Source organism: Rhea americana, unplaced genomic scaffold (assembly GCF_003343005.1).
Source record: "Rhea americana isolate MKP2758 unplaced genomic scaffold, rheAme1 scaffold_53, whole genome shotgun sequence".
NCBI lineage: Eukaryota > Metazoa > Chordata > Aves > Rheiformes > Rheidae > Rhea > Rhea americana.
In genome coordinates this window covers 2354283-2375246 of record NW_028186679.1, presented here as the reverse complement: position 1 = coordinate 2375246, position 20964 = coordinate 2354283, and the positions used below count along the sequence as shown (strand labels likewise).

Here is a 20964-nt window from a genome sequence, read left to right as displayed (position 1 = left end):
AAACATTTATTTCAATTCTGAAAATATTTTTCAAGTGAAAACATTACAGCTACTTAGAAAAATGTGACCCAGAGGGAGACAAATTTCTGCAGAAAGATTAGAGGAAACTTCTCATGGACATGGCATTAGATCTAAAGCCCAGAAGAACAGAGTATCAACAAATATGACATGAAAACTAAGTTAGATTGGTTTGTTTTTTAAGTTAGAAAAAAGAATTCCACAGCTAAAAATCATAAACAAGTATGAAGGAAGGCAATATAGGGAAGAATAGATAAAAATGAAAAGTATCTTGATAAGGCAAGTAATTACTTGCTTTATGCCCCATAAATATCTTAAAATAGTATTTAGATATTGTGAGAGAGCTTTCCTACAACTTGTTACTGCTCTGCCTCCATTGACACATCTGTTCTCATTCTGTCCCCATGGCAATCAGACTGCTTCCTACTCAGTTCTCCCCCGGCTGATCTGTTTGGTTCTCCCAAATAGTTTATGTGAGTCACTGAAACACTTACTCATACTTTAAAAAAATCACTAAGAATTCAGATGGTGTTAACATATTTAAGTGGTGTGTAGGTGTATTATCTGATCCATTACAGATAAACTTGATAAACTGACTGTATGATAGGTTTATTATGACCTTTCCTGAACTATGCCCACAAATTAATACCTACTTATATTATCAGTAACACTTCAAGCCTTGAAGCAGTGTCCAATAGGAAAATACTAAGTGCTTTCATTAAAATAACTTAAATCAGAAACACTTTCTTCCTCTTTATGCTCAAAATAGCCCTGAGAGAGAGATGAATTTAAGCTCTCATATCTCCTGACTCTGCAACCAAGTGGAAGCTTTAGATCCCTGCTTCCAGACCTTGAAAGGTCTGAGATACTGAAMTTCAAAGTGACATTTTATTACATATAGTATAGTCTTCTCCAGTTTGTCCTAGAATATTACGAAAAGTAAGCTGGTTCCCTAAAATTAATTAGGGCTGAAATACTCCATGCTCCCTCTGCCATTTCTGAGGTGTAGCTCTCTGATAATATGAAAGGGCATTTCTGAGGCTTGTCACACTGGACCCTTAGTAATTATCATCCCTAGACATGTGCAGGCTTCTTTTCCCAGCAGAAGCTGTGTTGACTAAAGAAGCTATGGCCCACAGGCTGACCCCAGTGCTTCCCCCTCTGGCACACACTACTGGAGCCTCAGATTTGCTGGCTGAGATGCATGTGATGGCTAAGATGAATCTAGACAGCTGAGGCAACTCAGATAGGAAGCCTCCGGTAGCCAGTCTCATCTGGGCTGAAACAGATTCATTTTATCCATTTATAGACATGGAAAAGTACACCAAGATAAGATCCCTTTGAATCTTTGCTAGGAGTAGAATTCTAGTCCCAAATCTCAAGTTTAGCTTGCCTGTAAGAAAGACAGCTCTTTGGCTGCATGGTCTACAATCACTGTAGTATTTCTCAGAGCAGCAACAAATTTAAGGTCCATATCCTTGACACTGGTAGTCTCTGAAGACTAAAGTAATGACAACTGTTTGTTGCCCATTGGCTATATATAGTATATAGTGCTGCAAAATTCTCATCTCTGTATAAGTGTTCATGATCTACTGCACTGACTGCAAGCTGTGCATCTGAAAAAGATTAARAGTATATTTTAGTTTTTGAACGTCTAGTACATGTAACAACTCCTATCCAAATTAAATAAATAAAACTAATTTTTTTACAACAAAGCTATTTCTTTGCATGTCAAATTGATAAACTGCAGCTGACCTAGAGTTCATTTTTGCAAAATTTGGCCTTAAAATTCATAGGAATTCATTCTACCAGGTAGGCTCCAATTTCTAATTCATCCATGGCTGCTTACTATTAAGGAAGATGGCTCGTCATCAGCTGGACAGCATACATAAAGCAAAATAAAGAGAATTCAACARCCTGCTCAAGAGAAAGCTAATGAGAATTCTCCTTCATCTCAGGAGGCACATTTTTCTCAGAGGATCACGAATTGTGTTTTCATGGCACACAGGCATTGAAATAAACAATTATCACAACACTGGGGTAGAGTTTGGGTACAGATATGCATCATTAAACTCAAGCAATACATTTAGGTGTTTCTTTTGTGTTGTTAAATGAATGAAAGCATTACAAARTTATTTCCTTTTTTAAGCTCCAGATTACAATACATCATTTTTAGATGCAAAGTTCATACTGATTTTTTAAAAAACAAGTTTCATACAGTAAAATTAAACTAAATAGCACTATATTATTATGCAAAGCATAATATTTTGTGCTTTATTAGAGTATTTTAAACCCTGTTCCACTGTGATTATAGTCTGATGCCTCATGCTTTGGTAAGGTGTAAGTACTTAGTAATGGCATTTTAGAAGTAAAGCTACAAGGCAGAAAAATATGTAATTTTACTACATTTACCAAATGGCTTACAATTTATTCATTATAAAATCCCTCTGTTTCCTCACTCCTACGGTAGAGATTTAGCAAAACTATTTACTGAAATGGCCTCATACAGACAAAAACACTCAGATTTCTACTAAACAATGCTTGTTTTGTTGCTTGTTTTCAGAATTGTGCAGTACTAACAGTCCTGTTTATGCCAAGATTAATAATCAACAGTTGTAAATATATTTCAAACAACTGGAGGCTGAAGAGGAAACAGATCATGTCAACGTATTTGTTTGTGAACAGATATCAATGTAACCATTGTGCATGGACTGCAATTCAGAGGCTGTATTTTTTTAAATTATTTATGCTCTAAAAACCATAAATAACATTAATTTTAAACAATTACATARTTTAGCTCAATACACACTCTTCTACAAGTTTCCTCTATGTGATTAGTAAGCAACATTCCTTTGAAGTTCATTTATATTTTTGAGGATAATTTTCAACAATATATTCCTGGCATTGGAAGATGAAAAATGCACTTCCAGAATCCACAGTTCAGGTACTACAAAGAAAATAGAGCAATATTCTGTAATAATCTGCACTTGAAATGGAATTCACAACTAAGTGGTATAATCTGAATATCACAGTTTGGTTCATCTGCTATCCTCTTTCAGATGTCCACAGTTAAAAAATAACACAGATGAATGCTCATTTTCTGGCATTTTAGTCCATACAAGAATAACCAAAGAAATCACAGAAGCCTTAAGGAAAAGCCAAACTCTCTCAATCTCACTGCTAGACTAACATGGTTTTCACTGCAAAAGCATGCCACTGAGATTCCCCTGCCCTTCCACCAAATTCAATGTTTATTACCATACTTATCTGCATCATGCATGAATTACAAGTGTTAAATAGACAGCTATGGAAAATGATACGTGAATACTAAAATTTTAACAAGAACAAATAACTATGCACATAGAAAGCATACTGGTCTGCCTAATAAAAGTATATGTTCTTTTTTCTCTCCATCATACCAAYGCCCAATTTTAGCTTCCATCAAAGTCCACTATAGAAATATTAGTTCTTACACATCTACTTTATCTTCTATTGACAGGTTGCYGAGAACTCCTCAAGAAAGTCTACAGACTCTGCATACTTCCTCTGCTCCTTTCCTGAATTTTTCCAATTCAATTTCAAACTGAGCTTTGGTTTAAAGATCAAATTTGACTTGGAAAAGGACTAAGTGATGTTGCTGAATCTATTAACAAGGGTTTAGACCTGATAAGCGAGAATGTCCTCTCTTATCTCATGTTCTAACTCAACTTTTACCTTTATTAGTTTGTCTTAAATTCTCTGTTCCACACCGAACAAAGAGAAGTTCTTACTATTGTTTAGGGTGTACTTAACAGAAGAAAACTGATACAAACACACTCGCTTTCACTTTGTCCTCTATCAGCTTACACAAAGTCTAAGACTTAAGTGATCTCACAGTCTTTTATTAAAAGAGATTTCTTTTAGCCCTCTGCTTCTGCCACCCATCTTCTTTCATTCCTTTGTTCACCCCCTTTCCCTCATCTWCATGCATTCTTTCTTATCTAGTCCTCTCCATTAGACTGTGAACACTCTGGTAAAATACTCTCCTGCTTCCTCTGCTCTACTTCCCTATGGATTCTTCTTAATTAGTTCTTTAATAAATTGAAGTTATCAATATCACAAAAATATTAAAGATTTTCTGGATTCACAATTCTTACCTTTCTTGTTGGTGTCATGTTGTTCTTGGGTTACATTCCCAAGCCCATCATCTTCTTCCACTACTTTTTATCAAGGACTTCAAACTACCATATTTCTGAAAATACTTTCAAATTCTTCTATGAACCTTAAACTCTCACCTTCTTTTCAATTTCAGAGCTCTGATTCATTGTGGATGAGTTACCACTCAGGAAAAAAAAATGGTATGATGAAAATTGAATACATTTAATTTTATTCTGCCAATTTTAAACTCAAAAAAATCTCTTAAATTAACTTCACTGTTCCTCACCTGTGCTGTATTCAAACCCCATCTCTTGTAACTTAGTATCTAAGGTACTGCCAAATTCTATCAGCTCTTACGTTAGTGTTTCCAGAATACATTTTTCCCCTAATTCCTCCCATGCAACTTATCCACACCCTCATCATATTTCATTTGAGGACTGAAGTAGTGCTTCCTTGTCTATCCACAAGACTTGTTGCCTTGCTACTCACCAGTCCTTTCAAAAACGAACCTTAACCTTTTTTCCTTTCTGCCTCTTAAAACTAAGCTGCTTCTCATTCAAATCACTATCATTGGATATTATTTCCCCCCTCATCTGCTTCCTGACTCTTGCCCTTAAGTCTACATGCTACTTTTATATCTGTTTATTTCTTAAAAATCACCTTTCTAACTCTCACCTTGGACCTTTCTTTTAATTTGCCTGTTGTGCTAGAAGTGTGAAAAGTCATCATAGTCTCTGATCAAATCCCCACTTAAATAATCTCCTTATTTTGAGCTTCTGGTAATCATTCAAATGCGTAAAATTTACAGGAGAAAAAGTGTCACACTGCCTGTAAGTCTACAAGAAGCCACATTCTTCAAAGAGTTTATCATATTTATATGGAGGATACCCTTCCGCATATATTCCAACGATGATTCTTTCCCGTTCCATAATTTTTAAAATGTTATTCTTACTGATTAAGAAGCTTTCAAAACATAAATTTTGAAACATAATCTAGTGTTCCTTTGTATATATTTCTAAATTTACAGATCCAGACATAAACTTTGCTTATAACTAGGCACATCGATTTTTTTCTTTACTAATCTAAACTGGAGCCTGTAAGTTTTTCTACATGTATAAAAATCTTATCTCTTTCTTTTCTGTATCATATTATCATTCTAACAAAAAAAACTAAAGAAATGGAAAACATAGTTCAAATTTTAGAGTCTAAACTCTAAAAAAGAATTTGTATGTCCAACTTCCAGCTACTTAATGTGAAAGCGGTTCTTAAGATTTTACTTAAACTGTCTAAATTGTGGAATATGACAGGTTTTAAAAACAGAGAGTCCTGTAAAGCTGGACTAATTTGCAGTCTCCTTTTATTTGAAAGGCCATCATCTCTGTATGCCAGACATCAAAATATGATATTTTTTGCTGATATGTCACAGTTAAGATGTGCTTTCACTGATGCCAAAACCAGARTTTGGACCCTAATTAGAGGTCATTTTTGCAACACAATTAAATCAAGAAATCCCATTTTCAGTTACAACCTCAAAAAATCGACTAACCTTTTTGTACTGAAGTTGGAATGAGCCAATTCAAAAATCCCATCAGTTTGAGCTGAAGTTAGTTGTTGGATTTAGACAGACAGGGGTGGGGAAGGGAGACATATCTGAAGGAAATGTACTGAGAGCAGCAGGAATCCCTTTAGGAGAGAAACAGAAAACAGTTAGTAAAAGGAAGCAGAAGAAATTACATGAGAAGAACAGTATCTGTAAAATGAGAGAGAGATAAAAAGGGAGAAAAATGAGTAGAGAATAATAGTAAGTCCTAATAGAAGGTAGAACAGAAAAAGTAAAGAGAAGGAAGGATGTAAAGATGATAATGCTCCAAGGCTCCAAGCAGCATGTAGTATTTGCCTGCGATTAAAGTCTAAAAACACTGTGAGAGGTATGCTAATACTGAATAAACTGACATGGGAGATTTGGAAATCTCATATAGGGCTGGGATACAGGGTCACTCAAACTAATAAAAACTAGCGACTCAAATGTTCTGATCACAGCTATGTTGCAAAGGGCTATGATCTCAAATTTTACAGAACCTACCCTAGCCTCCAGTTGGACAGAACACACAAAATGATGATGTAAAACCCAAAGGACGGCAGATAGTGATATCAGGACTTTAGTTTGCATTGTTTTTACCTTTCACTTGTTGAATGAATGCACCAATTTTAAATTTATACTGTAGTGTCACCCAGCTTCTCAAGACCAAGCAGAAATCAAGCACTGTTCAAGGTTCCATACTCAGCACTAMCTCAAGCACAGCTCTAGTCTCTAAATACATGACACCTGTTTGGAAGCACTTACAGAAAAAAGAGGATTATGTTTTTAAAAACTAGCTGCAAGCTAGTTTCTGTTAGTTCTAGAACCCCCTRGGTTTGAGGAAGCAGTTACCTTCCTGATGAAGGTAAAAAAGCTAAGATACAGAATACCCACAGTCATTAAATACTAGGATTATCTAGGATTCAGTAATTACTTCCAGCATAACCAAATTTTCACTGCAGTTTCAGCTTTATATATATATTTTATATATACTTTTCCTTCATTTCCTAAAAAATGATGGAGAGATTTCCACATTGTATACATCTCCTGCCACTCATTGGTTACGAGGTAGTATTCCTAATAAGACTTGGCTTGTCACCAAGGAAAATAACTTTACAAAATTGGGTATCTTCATACTAAATAAAAGACAACCCAATAGGAAAAGTATGTGCATTACCTAGAATGTCAGGTGCAAAGTAAAAATCATTTTAAATAATCCTACCATTAGCAAAGCATTGTTATAAAACAAAAGTGCTAGCATTACCACACCAAAAAAATCAATTATAATTTCTACACATCAATATGTGAGACAAATATGTATTTTAGTTTATTAACTAGATCTTTTATAATTCCACTAAATGGCTAGAAACAGTGCAATAGTTGTACTGCACATGTCCTTCACAGACCAAACCAGTTCTCAAAAGAAAAGTCCCAGGACCAAATCCTGATCAAATGGCTACAAAAGGCTCTCATCCAGGTCTCTTCCATGATGGAAAAAATGTAGGCTGTATTTGTGAAAATTAGGAAAAGGTTACAGTCGCTGGCTTTGGAGCAAAATACCAACCCATCAACCTCTTTCTGTGGAAAGGAGATAGAGCTATTGTAGGAGCCACCAAACTCAGCAGGTTGCATTTGTGGTCAAAGAGAAAGCTTATTATCACTACAGGTATTTGGTGTACTTCCTTAGACATTTCTAGGTCAACTTATAGAAATGCTCTCTCTATATACAGTGTGRAATAAAAGGTAGAAAATAAATGTATAGTTTATGCAAACAAAAATTGTAACCAATCTTTCTAAAAAGAGGCAACTCTTCTCACTGAAACAAATGAATCATTATTGCATAATTTCCTCTGAAGATAACAAAAAGTCTTAACTTCTACCTCAGCACTGGATTTGGTTCAATGTCTTATTTCATTTTATTATAAAGCACTATCATCATCTAGTGGTATATTCTGCTATCATGTAAATTGCATGTTATGAAGAATAAAACATTTAATTTAATTAGCATTAAACATTCAGAATAAGACATAGATTCATCATCTTGCAGTTATGCTAAACATAACTATGAGGGGAGGTGGCAAATGAAGTAAYGAGAAATAAACTTGACAGGATTGCTGAGGAATCTGAGAACAAACAACACGCAGATATTTTACATGTTAGAAATATGACTAATTTTCTGTCCAAAAGTGAGGACAGATTAAATGAAAAAAAATACAGCCTGAGGATGCTTCATGTCATCACACATGTTATTCATAAAGTAAAGAAAAAATCCTCATCATTTTTTTAAAAAAATTCACATCGGATTTCTTATAATCTAAAAGATTATTTTTACTTCCACTACAGAAGTCTACTATTTATTATGAGAATACAGCCAAAATTTACACAAATAAGCTGTTGACTTACGTGATAACTTTTCAGTCTAACAAAATCGACTTTCATGGAGATGAATCTTTCTGAATTTCTGCTGAGATTTTTAATGTGCTCCACAAGGTCAGCACAGAACTTGTAGCCACCTTTGAGTACACAGAGAACCACAATATCATTGTCTCCAATGTCTTGCATAATATCTTTGGCCAATCGTTCTGTCCTGAAGTAAAAATTAAGGATAAAATAACATTAGATGCGGATTCTCCAAGTTCATAATATGCTTCCCTTGTGATTACAAAGAAACATCAGAATGAGTATTTAGCTTGACCTACAGCCTGCACACATTTCTTGATTTGACTTGAATATGTTTTGGATCAAGTTCACAATGTTGGGTGATATGGAATGTAGGGTGCAAGATGCAAAGCATATGAATCTAATTGGTTAATCTTAAATGCATTAATTCCCCAGTTATAGAAAAGGTAGTAACACTTCTCAGCATATATTGAATCCATAAGTATTTCAGAGATGTTGGAGGTCTTTAAAGAAATTAAGCCTTAAGTTTTACCTTGCAGGAGACATGAATACAAAATAATTCTGTATAATCACATAATTTGTTATGCTAGTTACTTTAAAAGATAAATTAAATGAAAGATAAGATGTTAGAAATATTTCATACTGACAGGCTTTGGAAAATGGTATCCCTACAATTTTAATAAATATGTAAACAAAATACGATAAAGAACTATCACATCAATCAACATTTTTTGAAAAATGCACATTATCACTATTCCACACTGGAAATAAACAATGCAATGAATTAAGTAATTTGCTCAAGGTAACACACATAGGTTATCACTCAAGGTTATGCTCTGATTAATCTGGAATTGTAGGGTACCTATATCTATCTCTCTTTGACAGTTGTGCATCTCAAACACAATGTGACTGATTGAAACCAAGATTCACATCGTTCCCAAACAATACCAGATAAATCTTCAAAACAAAGGGGGGAAAAAAAAACACAAGTGATCATCTTAAGTGGCTTTGATTTCTGGAAAAATGAACTTTTAAAATACCATGTTCTTAAACATCCAAGTCATTAGTCTTTCTTTTCTTTCCTTTTTTTTTTCTTTTAAGTCAGTCTTCCATTTCTAGTATACACCAAATACGACTTACAATACATCGGATGTAAAGCAAGTATCAACAGAAAACTGAAAATGCCAGCTGATGTTTTGGGGGAAAACAGCTTAGGGGACAATTTTTGGTGAACACTCTTTCTGGAAAGTTCTTTGATAGCTCTTTGAATGTGTTTAGTGCTTCTAGTGAGGACAGATGTTTTGATAAGACATAATTTAATAAAAGATCCTACAATTTATGCTGTCTTTCATGATCAGCTTTTTTGTCTATAAATTGTTTTTCCCTTCCAATTGTAATACAGGAATCCATTTGCCTCTMCACAGAACTTCAATGAAATCTACCTTGCAGGCACGTACCAGAGAACAATAAACTCTAAAGTGAAAATAATACACTAGTTACAAGCAAAAGCTACCCCTCTTTTAACTTTCATTTTCACAGTTTTAAAATACTTAAGTAAATTTGATATAACAATTTTTGGATCAAAAGCATTAATATTTTTTAGATTTGAAAAATACAAAATATTATTAGATCATCTTGTTTGACCTCAAACATATAATTCCTTTTACTGTTGTAATGATAAATATTAGTAAACTAATCTTTTATCACCTCAAGTTTGAGAAGAATAGGAAAAACCTTTCTTTAAGAAGTGAGGAAACTCTCTTCTGATAATTTTAATCTATTTGTATTTTTCTCAGATTGTTTTAGGAACTAAAATTTCCAAGAATTCCATAGACCACTTCTGTATTTTAAGAGTATGAACTTCAAAGTAGATAAAAAATTACTAGTTTCAATTTATAAATAAAAACATACTCATTTTTAACCTATATTTAATTGCTTTGTACTGACAAGATAATTTTCTCAAGTGTCGAGGCTTACTCTTACGTGAAAATTTTCCATAATCATAGTACATTCAACTGTTTCCTCTTCCATCAGAACTGAATCAGTCTTTTTGCTGGAGTAGGAAAAGATACTGGCATTCAATGCTCACTTCAGAAAATATTTATTGAATCTTATGAGAAATGAAGTTGTAATATATTTATTTAAAAAGAGGAATTAAGAATCAGTTGACCCTAACAAGAAAAGATTAAAAATTCAACACAATGTTAACTGAAAAGGCAATGAAAGAAAGCTTTTGTTTCAAAACAAATACAGGAGTCACTATTCTTCCTTATGACGGATGTTTACGATCTTCTTTCAAGGAGTTCCAAGAATTTCAGTACTTGCAACTGGCTGTTCAAATGTGGTAGGTAGAAAACCACAGGCTGAGAATGTCTCATGAAATTCAGATGTTTGCAATAAATACACTTAAAATTACCATTTCCGTTTTGTAACCTTTTCAAAAGATCTTTAATAGCATGTCAAAATAAAAACTCAGCATGAACAGTGAGCTGGACTACCACAAACACCAAAGTACCATCAGATGCACACTGAGAACACACAGGAACTGCTACAAGGTGGGAAAAGGGAGACATTCAAGCTTCCCTACAACCATCCTCCAGACTTCGTTTCTGCACCCAAACAAGTGCAAACAAGTGTGGAGTGTATTACTCCACACTTCTCTCTTGTGCTCATCAGTTTGAATGGTAGAAATCAATGGTACAGTATGAAACCATCAGGTTATCCTATATTAATGATTTGTATTAGGAAGTTGCCAAAGTTGTATATAACTGAATGTAGTTTTTCTCCCTTTTATATTAAAGGCACAAGCTAGTTAGGATGCAAGTAAGCAACTCAAATATTACTAAATACGGAATATTTTGTATTTGACCTTCCAAATTCAGATCTGCCCTTTTGTACATTTACATTCCAATGCTAATTTCACTAATTTTCTATTAGACTCACATCTCATTTAATGCCCAGATCAGAAATTAGGTGAAAGAAATTAGGCAAAGAGCTGTAAAGGCAACTATAACCCTAGCAYTTCCTGAGCTTCAAGCATTTCTGACTTTGCCAATTGATATAACTGATAATATTTTTATATATACCTTGCTTGTGGGTGACAGGCTTTACAAAAAACAACAATAATTTTGATCAAAGGATTTATTTAGTGACATTGAAACTACACATACCTGTCAACAATAATGCCATGAGGTATGAGGACATATTCCAGATCTCCATAGTAGTGCTGAGGGTAAGTGAACAAATCCAGACTATATCCTGGCCAGTTGTCTGAAATCTGAATATCAAATAGTACTGTTAAGACAACTTCATGGTGTTGGCCAATATGTAACTGACATAAAAATCAGTGTTCTGGTACAACATATTGGTTGAATTAATTGTATGACACTCTTTTCTGCATACAGTGGCATTCAAATGGTAAACTATAAAATTATGTGATCAGCAGAAGATATAATTTACCCTATCAAATTTCCTACTAATTATTTTGCTTCTTAATATACCTCTGAAATCAAATATTGCAAAAAATATCATTTTCTAAGAAAAACATTGTAATTTCTTTTCCCATGGAATTGTGAAATTTCACTTGAAATTACAATTAGTCCTAAAGGGGAAATATTTAATACTAAACTAGCAGCAAGTCTAAGTTTCTTGTCACTTTCAAACTATAAATACAAATGTAAGATTACCAGTAAGAAGAGATTCTCCAATGAGAGAGTCACCCAAAGGGACTTAGAATGTTTCAGAGACATTTTAGTCTCACATAAGTAAATACGACAGACAAAACAGCACAAAGGGAGRATAAATAATGTGGTTCACAGATTGTATCTGTACAAGTCAGTGAAAGACTATTATCTGTGAATAGTGAGGGTCTTAATTTAGAAGTCACCAAAGGTRAGCGTTTAAAAAATGTTCTCATCTCACCTTACTATTAGACAATCTGTAAAGCCATACATTTACGGAAAAAAATATTTTACAGATTTAATACATTAGCTTCATAACCATCAGAACACAACAATTATAGTCATATAGAATAAAACAGGAGATTAAAGAGATAATGTTGGACAAAAATCAGCCAGTGAACAAAGGCTTCAGAAAGACTTCAGAAAGTTATGAAGATACAAAGTACATTTCGAATAAAAACAAAAACTAAACAACCTCCAAACCCAAAATTTTCACATGTCCATATGAAAAACAACACCTCCAGGTTTACAAAACTTCTTGGAATCATCCTAGAGCTTTGTTTTGAGGTTGGTTCAGAATAAAAAGTAACACCTACTAGGCTTTCTTTACAATCACGCTCTCTGAGCAACATACTGGCTTTCTTCTTTCCTCACTTCAGGCACTCAAATAATGACTAGAAGGATAAGGATAAGGTGAGAGACTTGCCTTTGTTAAGTGCATTTTTAATGGCATTTCTGCTAAATAGAGTCCTTAAAGAAGTGTCACTGAAACTAATCCAGGCTTACTATTTCATCTAGTAGGACAACAAACCATGTCTCAAAAATAACTGGGCTTACCCAGCATAGTAGAGGTTAAGCTCGTCCTCCACATCGGCAGTCTTTTTGAAGTTACCTACCTCTACCTAACACTGCACTGAAACAAAGTCTTCTATCTAATGGGTTAATCTCGGGGGAGGCTGCATATTCACTGACATCTAGAGATGCCTACACTGTCATGCTTTCTTTGCCCTGCCTAACATTTCTGTATCAAAAAAGTTATTTGTTCATAACTACTATTCAGCATTTGCATGATTCAGAGATCACTAGTGCCAAAGAAAGCGTTTCCATTGATTTATAGGAGCCTTGAAACTAGACATACACAAAAGAAGAGTTACTTAGTTACATTCCTCATTTCCATAGAAGCAGGAGATTATACATATCCTCATTGGCAAAGTTTTAATCGGAGGAAAATATTGTTCCAAAAATACTGCTGCAGGAGGCCTAGCAAGCCTATGTTGTTTTTTCCATCTTCAGTTTCAGTTCCTAGGGTTGGCTGACACCTTTTAAACATTTTGTAGCAATGAACTGTCTGGCATAATTTTGTTCAAAAGTATTTTGACATTTAAAGGAAACAATTTAAGATAGCCTTTTGATTGTGTAAGCACTACTGACACACAGTAGGAATCCATGTCAGTATTGCTTATTTAAGCAGTAATCTCATCAATTTGGATGTTTTTAAGCATGGTGTAGAAGACCAAACTAAATGAATTGAAACAGCTTGAGAAATCACACAAATCAACAGCTTTTACTTAAGTTACAATATGCTCTTTACGAAACAAAATTAGGATGAAATTCTGATTCTTCTATCAATTTTACTGGTTCTTCTGAATAAAAGAACATAAATTGCATCACCTTGAAAGAATGAAGAAATTATCATTTAAAAGTGCTCACTGGCATTTGGTATATAAGATTAAATTCACATATGCATTTCAATTTATCATTTTTCTACAATAATAAGCCTATTCCCAATYTGTCTTTCATTTAAACAAGCACTTACCAATTATGAGCCTTAGGAATTCTAATTTACTCTGAAGCTATCCCACAGTGTTATGCTATAGGACAATTTTCAGGTAACTGTAAATTTTGAAGAGTATTCCACTTGTGAATTAAAAAGATCTGTGTGATGGTTCTCAGCTTATACAGCTAAATACCAAAAAAGCTCCATCTCAAGTTAAACTCAACTTCTGTTTACATCTGACTTTGAGCACAGAATATATTAAGAAAATATTTGTGATTGCTTCAATGAAAAGAGAGAAAGAGTGTTTGACTGGATAAATAAATGCATACACAAGCTTGTAAAAATATCACACAGTAAAAGAAGCAAACATGTTTTTTAAAAAAAGTTCAGATTTGGCATGTTCAAACAGGCCAGCAGAAATTCAGTCTTAAAAAGCTGATGTGAGTGTATACTAATACAGATATGGATACACGGCAATATCTGAAAGTGTTCTATTGAGGCACCTGAGAAAGAAGAAAAATCCAACTGGCAATACCTTTGGAAGAACACTGCTAGTTTTGTATGAAAAGGTGGGTGCACAAGAGGTTTAAGCATGGTATTTCCATTTAGGTAACAAAGATCTGGATTCTGCTTTTTTATAAAACAAGGAACCTGAGCATTAAGCTTTGGTAAACTTACACTAACTCATACTGCATTGGCCTTACTTTTGGTTTCTGGGGGCAGAGCTGCGGGCGCTCACGCACACGCGAGCGCGCACCGCAAAGCGGAACGGTACGGCAGCACACGTCTGCGGGCCGCCGGCCTGGCCGCCGCAGGACGCCGCCCTCGCTCTGGCGCGAGGCTAGCCACCCGCTTTGGAAACGGCGTTCGTTCCGGAGGTGTCGCCGACACACGGGGCGGCCGACACGGCGCCTCGGACGCGGTTCTGCTGCCTCGTGGGAGAGGCAGGCGGAGGCGCCTTTGGTGTGGGCAAGATTTGACCGTTCCCTAAGCAAAGCTCCCAGCTCTGCGCTGCGACTTGAGCTGTTGCTTCGGAACTTTTAAATGCCAACACTGCGCCGAAATAAAAACCTTCCTGAAGTGGGGGCAACCCACGAGCCTGGTGTTTGTTTTACAGGAGAATCCAGCACTTATCCGCCGGCGGGGACCTCGCTCCCCGCGATCCAAGCACCGGGTGGGGCCCTCGGCCAAGGCCGCGGCTGCAGACAACGCGGCAGGGCGGCGGGCGGGCGGCTGAGGAGGGCGGATGCTCCCGAGCGACGAGCAAGCGCGGGGACGCGGCGAGGGGCAGGGGAGGGCCCGGCGGGCGAGGGGGCGCCGCGGCCGCGCGGCCCCGAGGGCACGGCGAGGGTTGCGGCAGCCTCGCAAGGAGCGGAGCGCCGGGAGCCGGGCGTCGGCGGGCAGCGGGGGAAGGGAGGGCGAGGGGGCCGGGCCGGGCCGGGCCGGCGGCAGGGCGCGCGGCAGCGCGGACGCGTCCATTTACCACAACACCGCGGCCTCCGCGCGCCGCCGCGCCGCTCCCGCCTGGCCCGGCCATCTTCCTCCGCGCCCGCCCCAGCGCCTGCGGCGGGGCGGGGCACGGCTCGGCACGGCTCGGCCTGGCACGGCGCGGCGCGCTGGGGCCACGCCGCCAGCTAGCGCTTCCCTTCTCCTCCAGTCACGTTACACGTAAAAACCGCTCAGCAACRACCAGTGCCTAACGCGTAACGACTGCCCGCAGAAACRGAGGGGACGCTCCCCGCCGAAAGAGGATGCAGGCTCAAGCAGGGAAGGCAGACGTCTSGGACCAGCTACCTCATCTTCTCTTRGGACACGAYTAGGTCTCCTTTTAACAGAGAAAATACCACTTATCACACACTAAAATGTGTCTGGTGTTACAGGMTGCTGTTTAGCAAGAACTTGTCTTTGCCGACAAGGCATTTCTGTGTACGATGTGCGGGGAAGCATCAGGTGAGACCGGCAGGACACAGCTGGACAACAGGCCTGGGCTTCGGGAATAAGGTAGCTACAAGGAAGCCGGAGTGGTTTAGAGTGACATTTTAACTGCTTTCTGTTTATGTCCTAGGAAATAATGGAGGCCAGAAAGCAAGCTGTTGCAGTAAGTCAGTAATGGTGCCTCCCATCCTGGCTGACCGCTGAACTGGTGCTCCTTCTCCCCACCACGCTGGAACAGGCTGTGGCTTCCCGTTTCCTTCAGCCCACCTCAGTGTTTCGCTGTCTGCTCATTAAAAGGAGATCAGTCCARGAGATTCTGATTCTTTGATGATTTGATTCTGTGAAAATTGTTAGTATTACTGTTTTGCTTGAACAATCTCACAGCTGAGAAGGCTTGCATCTTCTCAAGGGTTATTCTGATTGTTGTCTAACTTTACATTTCCATTTAAGAAGTTTAGAATTGATTGATTTGATCTATCTTTCTTGGTCAAGTGTRGATAAAACTGTAGCTTCTAGGAAAATGTTCCACCCCCAATTAGAGTCTACAGTATTCATTAAGTGTACAGCTAGTAGAATTCTGCCGTATCTATATTATAAATTATTAATACRGAAAACAAACAAACAAAAAAAGTAAATAAATCACCAGTTACAGTCTGGCCCAGTACTATGGCAATTGGAAATCATCTTGTGATAAATGMTTTTTCCTGCAAGAAATAAAATCTGTTTGCTTTTTAACAGGTTAAGGATCTACTCTTACATGAACTATCACCACAATTAGCAACATAGCTGAAGGAAGAGAGGACCAGGTTTATGAAGTAACAGAGGCTGAATCCAGGGTGTTTCTGTCTTGGAAGTGATCCCTATATATGAAGACTGAGGCGTTATGGAAAAAAGATTGCATCTGTTCACAGAACTTTAAAATGAGCTTAGTGAAAGTTGCTCAACTCAAATTATCAAATTTGATAAAGAGTGTGTACAGGTTTGTACAAATTTTCATCATGTGAATAAAAATATTTCTGTAAGATCTATATAGATCTTCATAAGTGGCAGAATCCCTAAATCCTTTTGTATTTCTGGTGTATGTCAGTGTTTCTCAAAACTATTCAGAAAAAAAGTCTAATGTTTCATCTAAACTTTGGGATCAAATGCCACTGATTTGTACAAACAAGCACTTTTTAGGATTTGAAGATTTTTCTTGCCTGAAGGTGTGTAGAAAGCCCATCTAAAGCCCACATGCATCCTAAAGTGAATGCAATCTGATTCAGTTACCTCTTACAGATAAAGTTCTCTTGCATAAACATCATGGAACTGGGCTCTACAGTTTTAAAGCTGCTTAGATTACAGTTAAGATTTCAGTTAAGTTTTGGCAATGCTGTATGCATACTGGTTTCTTTTACTATTTGAATTTGTTGAGTTATTCTTACAGAATTTGCATCTTTTTAACTATGCCCTTTATAGGACCACAGGAATACAAGAGTGCATTCTGACTACATCACAGCCAGAACACCACAGACAGAAGTTTAAAGATTTAGAAAAAGATTATCATGAACAAGAGACTAAAAARTAAATTCCTCTGGCATTGTGCTGATAAACTTAAACAGGAAATGTTTGTTCTTCCTGTCAAGGTTGGATGACTGCATTCCGTCGATCCTTCCTTTTTGTATTCTCCCCTTCCAACAGTTTTACAGGGCTCACTTCAGAAGCATAATGAAGTGTGATATCTTGCTAATTATAATAATAAATAGGAACATTGAAATGAAAAACTAAATAAGTTTARCTGGGGTACAGTTCGAAGAGTAGTGCTGCTATCAACAACCACCAGTCCTTCTGCATGTAAGGTTAGTCATTGACATAATATAAAATGTAATAAATCTTTTTTTAGTTTTGGTACAAATGAGAAAACAAATTGTGCTTCTGGAAACCCACAGAATTAAGCCAGAGTTAATTAGGTTCTTTGTGCACAATGGAAATGAAGCTGCTAAGGATTTTTCTGAGGAGGTATATGTATGCACTGAAAGTTTACACTGGCTTTTACAGTACCAACTGGCATACAATAAGTTTACAGTAGATTTTGAAAACTTTTTAAATTAGAGCCAAAACATAGTTATTAGCCTTAATTGTGAAAAGGGCTGTATGAATTCCTATAATCTTTGTTTACCTGTTTGTTTATAAACTAAAAAKAGTACGAAAAAATAAACACTTTCAGATATACAACCATAGGAAATGATCAAAGAGGAAAAGAACAAAGAAGATAGAGTAGAAGAATAGTGAACTCACACTGACAAGTAGGTCTGGACACATAGCCAAAAAACATAAAGAAACAGATGGAAAAAGCGACACAGAGGCAAAGCAGAGTTATGACTTAAATGCAAATCCCTTGTGAAAGGAATTGTATYTTGGGCCTTTACAAAAGTAACTCTGTAATTTCAGTTACACAYCTTTTCCCCTCTTACCCTGTTTCTGATGATCATAAAGCAGCACATGAAGCATCCACCCTTTCACAGCTATAATGTAAAGAAATAACAAATACGAGGTTGGGARCAAATGTATATCAAGAAATTAGTACAAAACAAACAGTATCATGGAGTTAGCAGTTAGCTTTTACAATTCCATTATAAATTCTTCTCAGAAGTTAAAACAAAAATTTGACAACTGAGTTTAGTATGTAACAGATAGTGGATGTCTTATCTTTACTGATTTCAAGTAAATACCAAAAATAAAAAACAGCGTGAAAATCCAGACTATTTCAAGAGGTATGGCTTACCTGGGTAGAAGCCTGCCAATTAAGGGTGAAAAACTCTTATTCTGGTTCTGCTTGTTGCTAAAGCTGCTATGCTAAAAGCAGAACTGTAAACAATCTTAGCAAGTATAAACCTGCATTTGTTAGCTGTGACAAGGTAGGTGAATCCCCCTATTATTGCAGGAAACGATCATTACCTTTCGGGTAAGATAATCACTGAAGAGAATATTGAAAAGGGTACTAGATACAATACTTCAAGGTATGTTGAAAGCAATTTAGAATTGCTTTCATATCCAACTTTAACACATTCCAGAATTTTGAGTTATTTTGCATTACCTGAGGCAGTTCCCAAATCCATAAGCTGTGTGCTGAAGAGGRCTGCAGCAAAAACTGTGTGTCAGACTGTTACAGACACTTTGCACAAGATGGAGTGGTACTTCAGACTGTTCCCCTACATTCCAAAACCTGCAGAGACCTTGGGAAAAGCTGTCAAATTAGGCATATGGGCTAGGCAGCATCCTACTATTTATAGTAGTGTAGACACTATTATTCCCCCCTTGCAACTACTGTAACATAGCAGCTAGTGGAGTGGCACTGCACACCAGAATCTAACTTTTTTCCACCTTCAATTTCAGCAGAACCAGAGAACCTTTGGATATTGGGAAGTTCAGCTTTCAAGCGATTGCAGCATCGAAGACCCACAAGTGAAATTCAGAATATTCAACTATCACGGTGAACCTCTACTGAGTCTACAAGACTGACTTAGGATTTGAAAATTAACTGTGKTAATTTTCACATCAAGAAAATTACTAAAAGCTGACATTTGAGATGTCACTCTGTCTATATAAAATATTTACAACAAAATTAGACATTGCTTGAAGGAAATCTGGATTTTGACTTATTTGTTCCATGATAAACATCTTTCATACAAAATTGCACTTCTGTTTATTATTCATCTCACTGTATGAGACTAGAGCAACTAGCAGCTTCACTTTGCAATTTCCTGGCTGCTGAAGATATAGTTTCTGCTTTTCAGGTTTGTTATTAATATAATGTTTTTACAGTTGAAATAAATGCAAACAGAAGTTTCCTTTTGTCCTTTAATTTTAGAATAATGTTTATTTTCTGCATAGTATTGTGAAAGTATCGCCCCCATCAGCTAATGAGAAGTGTATGTTTGAACRATAAAGCATTATTATCAAGAAAAGCTGTTCACGTTACATCTTGCAACAAATTCATCACTCATGGCCATGAAAAATAGTCAGAAAATTGTAAATTTGTAGTGGGTCACATCAATGTATTGAATTTAACTGTTACAGATTTTTTTTAAAAAGCTTAAGCTAAGACAAGTTTAGGCAAAATCTGCAAAGCAGAGGAATTCTGAATGTGGATAACAGTTCCCGGACTGATTTTTCATTGCCAAAATAGCTCAGTCTTCTTTGATGTAATTTTGTATAATTCACAGCTTGCCTTGAATAAACAGTGCAGTAACAAAAGTGTATTGAAAAGCAGAATCTGGTCCAGCAAGTTCTCCTGTAGAGTAGGCATGTTAAATGCTCATGGCTGGCCAACTGCTGAACTCTGTTGCTGCACAGAATGGCTCACTCCCTAAGAGCACTGGAATGCTGGATTTAGACTATTTGCTAATTTTATCATTCTGTGTACAAAACAGACTATTCTTTCTAAACAAATACTAAAACGTGGTTGTTTATTTTTTGTTCAACATGTGGACCTAAGCACTGTGCACTACTGAATTTTTTCTCTGAAGAGAGAGTTACGATGTTGGTTCCTGAACTTTAATATCACCCTCAAAGTAATAATGAAACAGTTCTAGGGGTTCTAGCTTATCTTTACAACAGCTCTGTGAATTAGAGGGTAATCTGAATTTTCCATATAACACCTAGCAAGATTAAATTAAACATTAATTTAACCAATTTTGAGGGACCATTTGAGATAATTGTTTTCCAACTATTATCTAGCACTTTCTGTGCTCAAAGTATAGCTTCAACTAACTTGATGTGCACTGTACTTACCACATATGAGTTCAAAATGCAGAAGTCAGGAAGCCCAGAAATGAGAAATGCAGTTTTTATGACTAACAATAAAAAGCCAGATATAAATCATTTACTACTGCATTTCAAAGAAATCTTACTGCTCTAGGGAATTACTTAAATGCCTTAAATCTCATTTCTCTTCTTACAATTCTTTATCTACTTTCCAACTGCTAAAGCAAATAAGATCAGGGTTCTTGAAAAACAGATCCCTTTACTACACAACTTCAATTTATCCCCTTTATGGCATAGCATTGATTCATGCCCAGATGAACATATTTATTGGTATTATGAGCACCTAGGAGCTCTGCTTATGAACAAAAATTCCATCATATGCCAAATACTATGCAGAGAGAAAAAGATGATCCACACTTCCAAAAACTTACAATCTAGGCATAAGACAAGAAACAACAAAGGGATAGTGAATGCCATGAAAATTCAAGGAAACTGCCTAAGTCTGTTGCTCAGCTGTTGACAAATTTCCTGCAAGCATCATTGCAAAGGAATATGAATTAACATGCAATGAATTAACAACACCAACTAGTACTGGGAGATTGAATGGAACTTCATCCTCACACCAACATCAAGAAGAACAGTTGATATAAATGTAATCTACTATTTGCTTATGCCTGTGTTGCAAGCACAGT

At 36.5% G+C, this 20964-nt stretch overlaps 1 protein-coding gene and 1 long non-coding RNA gene across 3 annotated transcripts in view; one reads left to right on the top strand and one right to left on the bottom strand.

Moving 5' to 3' along the window:
• The window catches only part of PRTFDC1 (phosphoribosyl transferase domain containing 1), a 47843-nt gene extending 32675 nt beyond the window's left edge, over positions 1-15168 (bottom strand). For both annotated transcript variants that reach the window (XM_085318328.1, XM_085318329.1), the window contains exons 1-3: positions 15075-15168; positions 11305-11411; positions 8138-8321 (exon numbers count right to left, since the gene is read on the bottom strand). In XM_085318328.1, the coding sequence (XP_085174454.1) occupies positions 8138-8321; positions 11305-11411; positions 15075-15128 (345 nt within the window). In that variant the 5' untranslated portion in view covers positions 15129-15168. The remainder of the gene's footprint in view (positions 1-8137; positions 8322-11304; positions 11412-15074) is intronic.
• On the top strand, positions 15168-19335 carry LOC146588251 (uncharacterized). Its single transcript, XR_014897459.1, has 4 exons — positions 15168-15541; positions 15657-15875; positions 16265-16505; positions 18902-19335. It is a non-coding gene; the product is annotated as an uncharacterized LOC146588251 (long non-coding RNA).
• The last annotated feature ends 1629 nt before the right edge of the window (positions 19336-20964 follow it).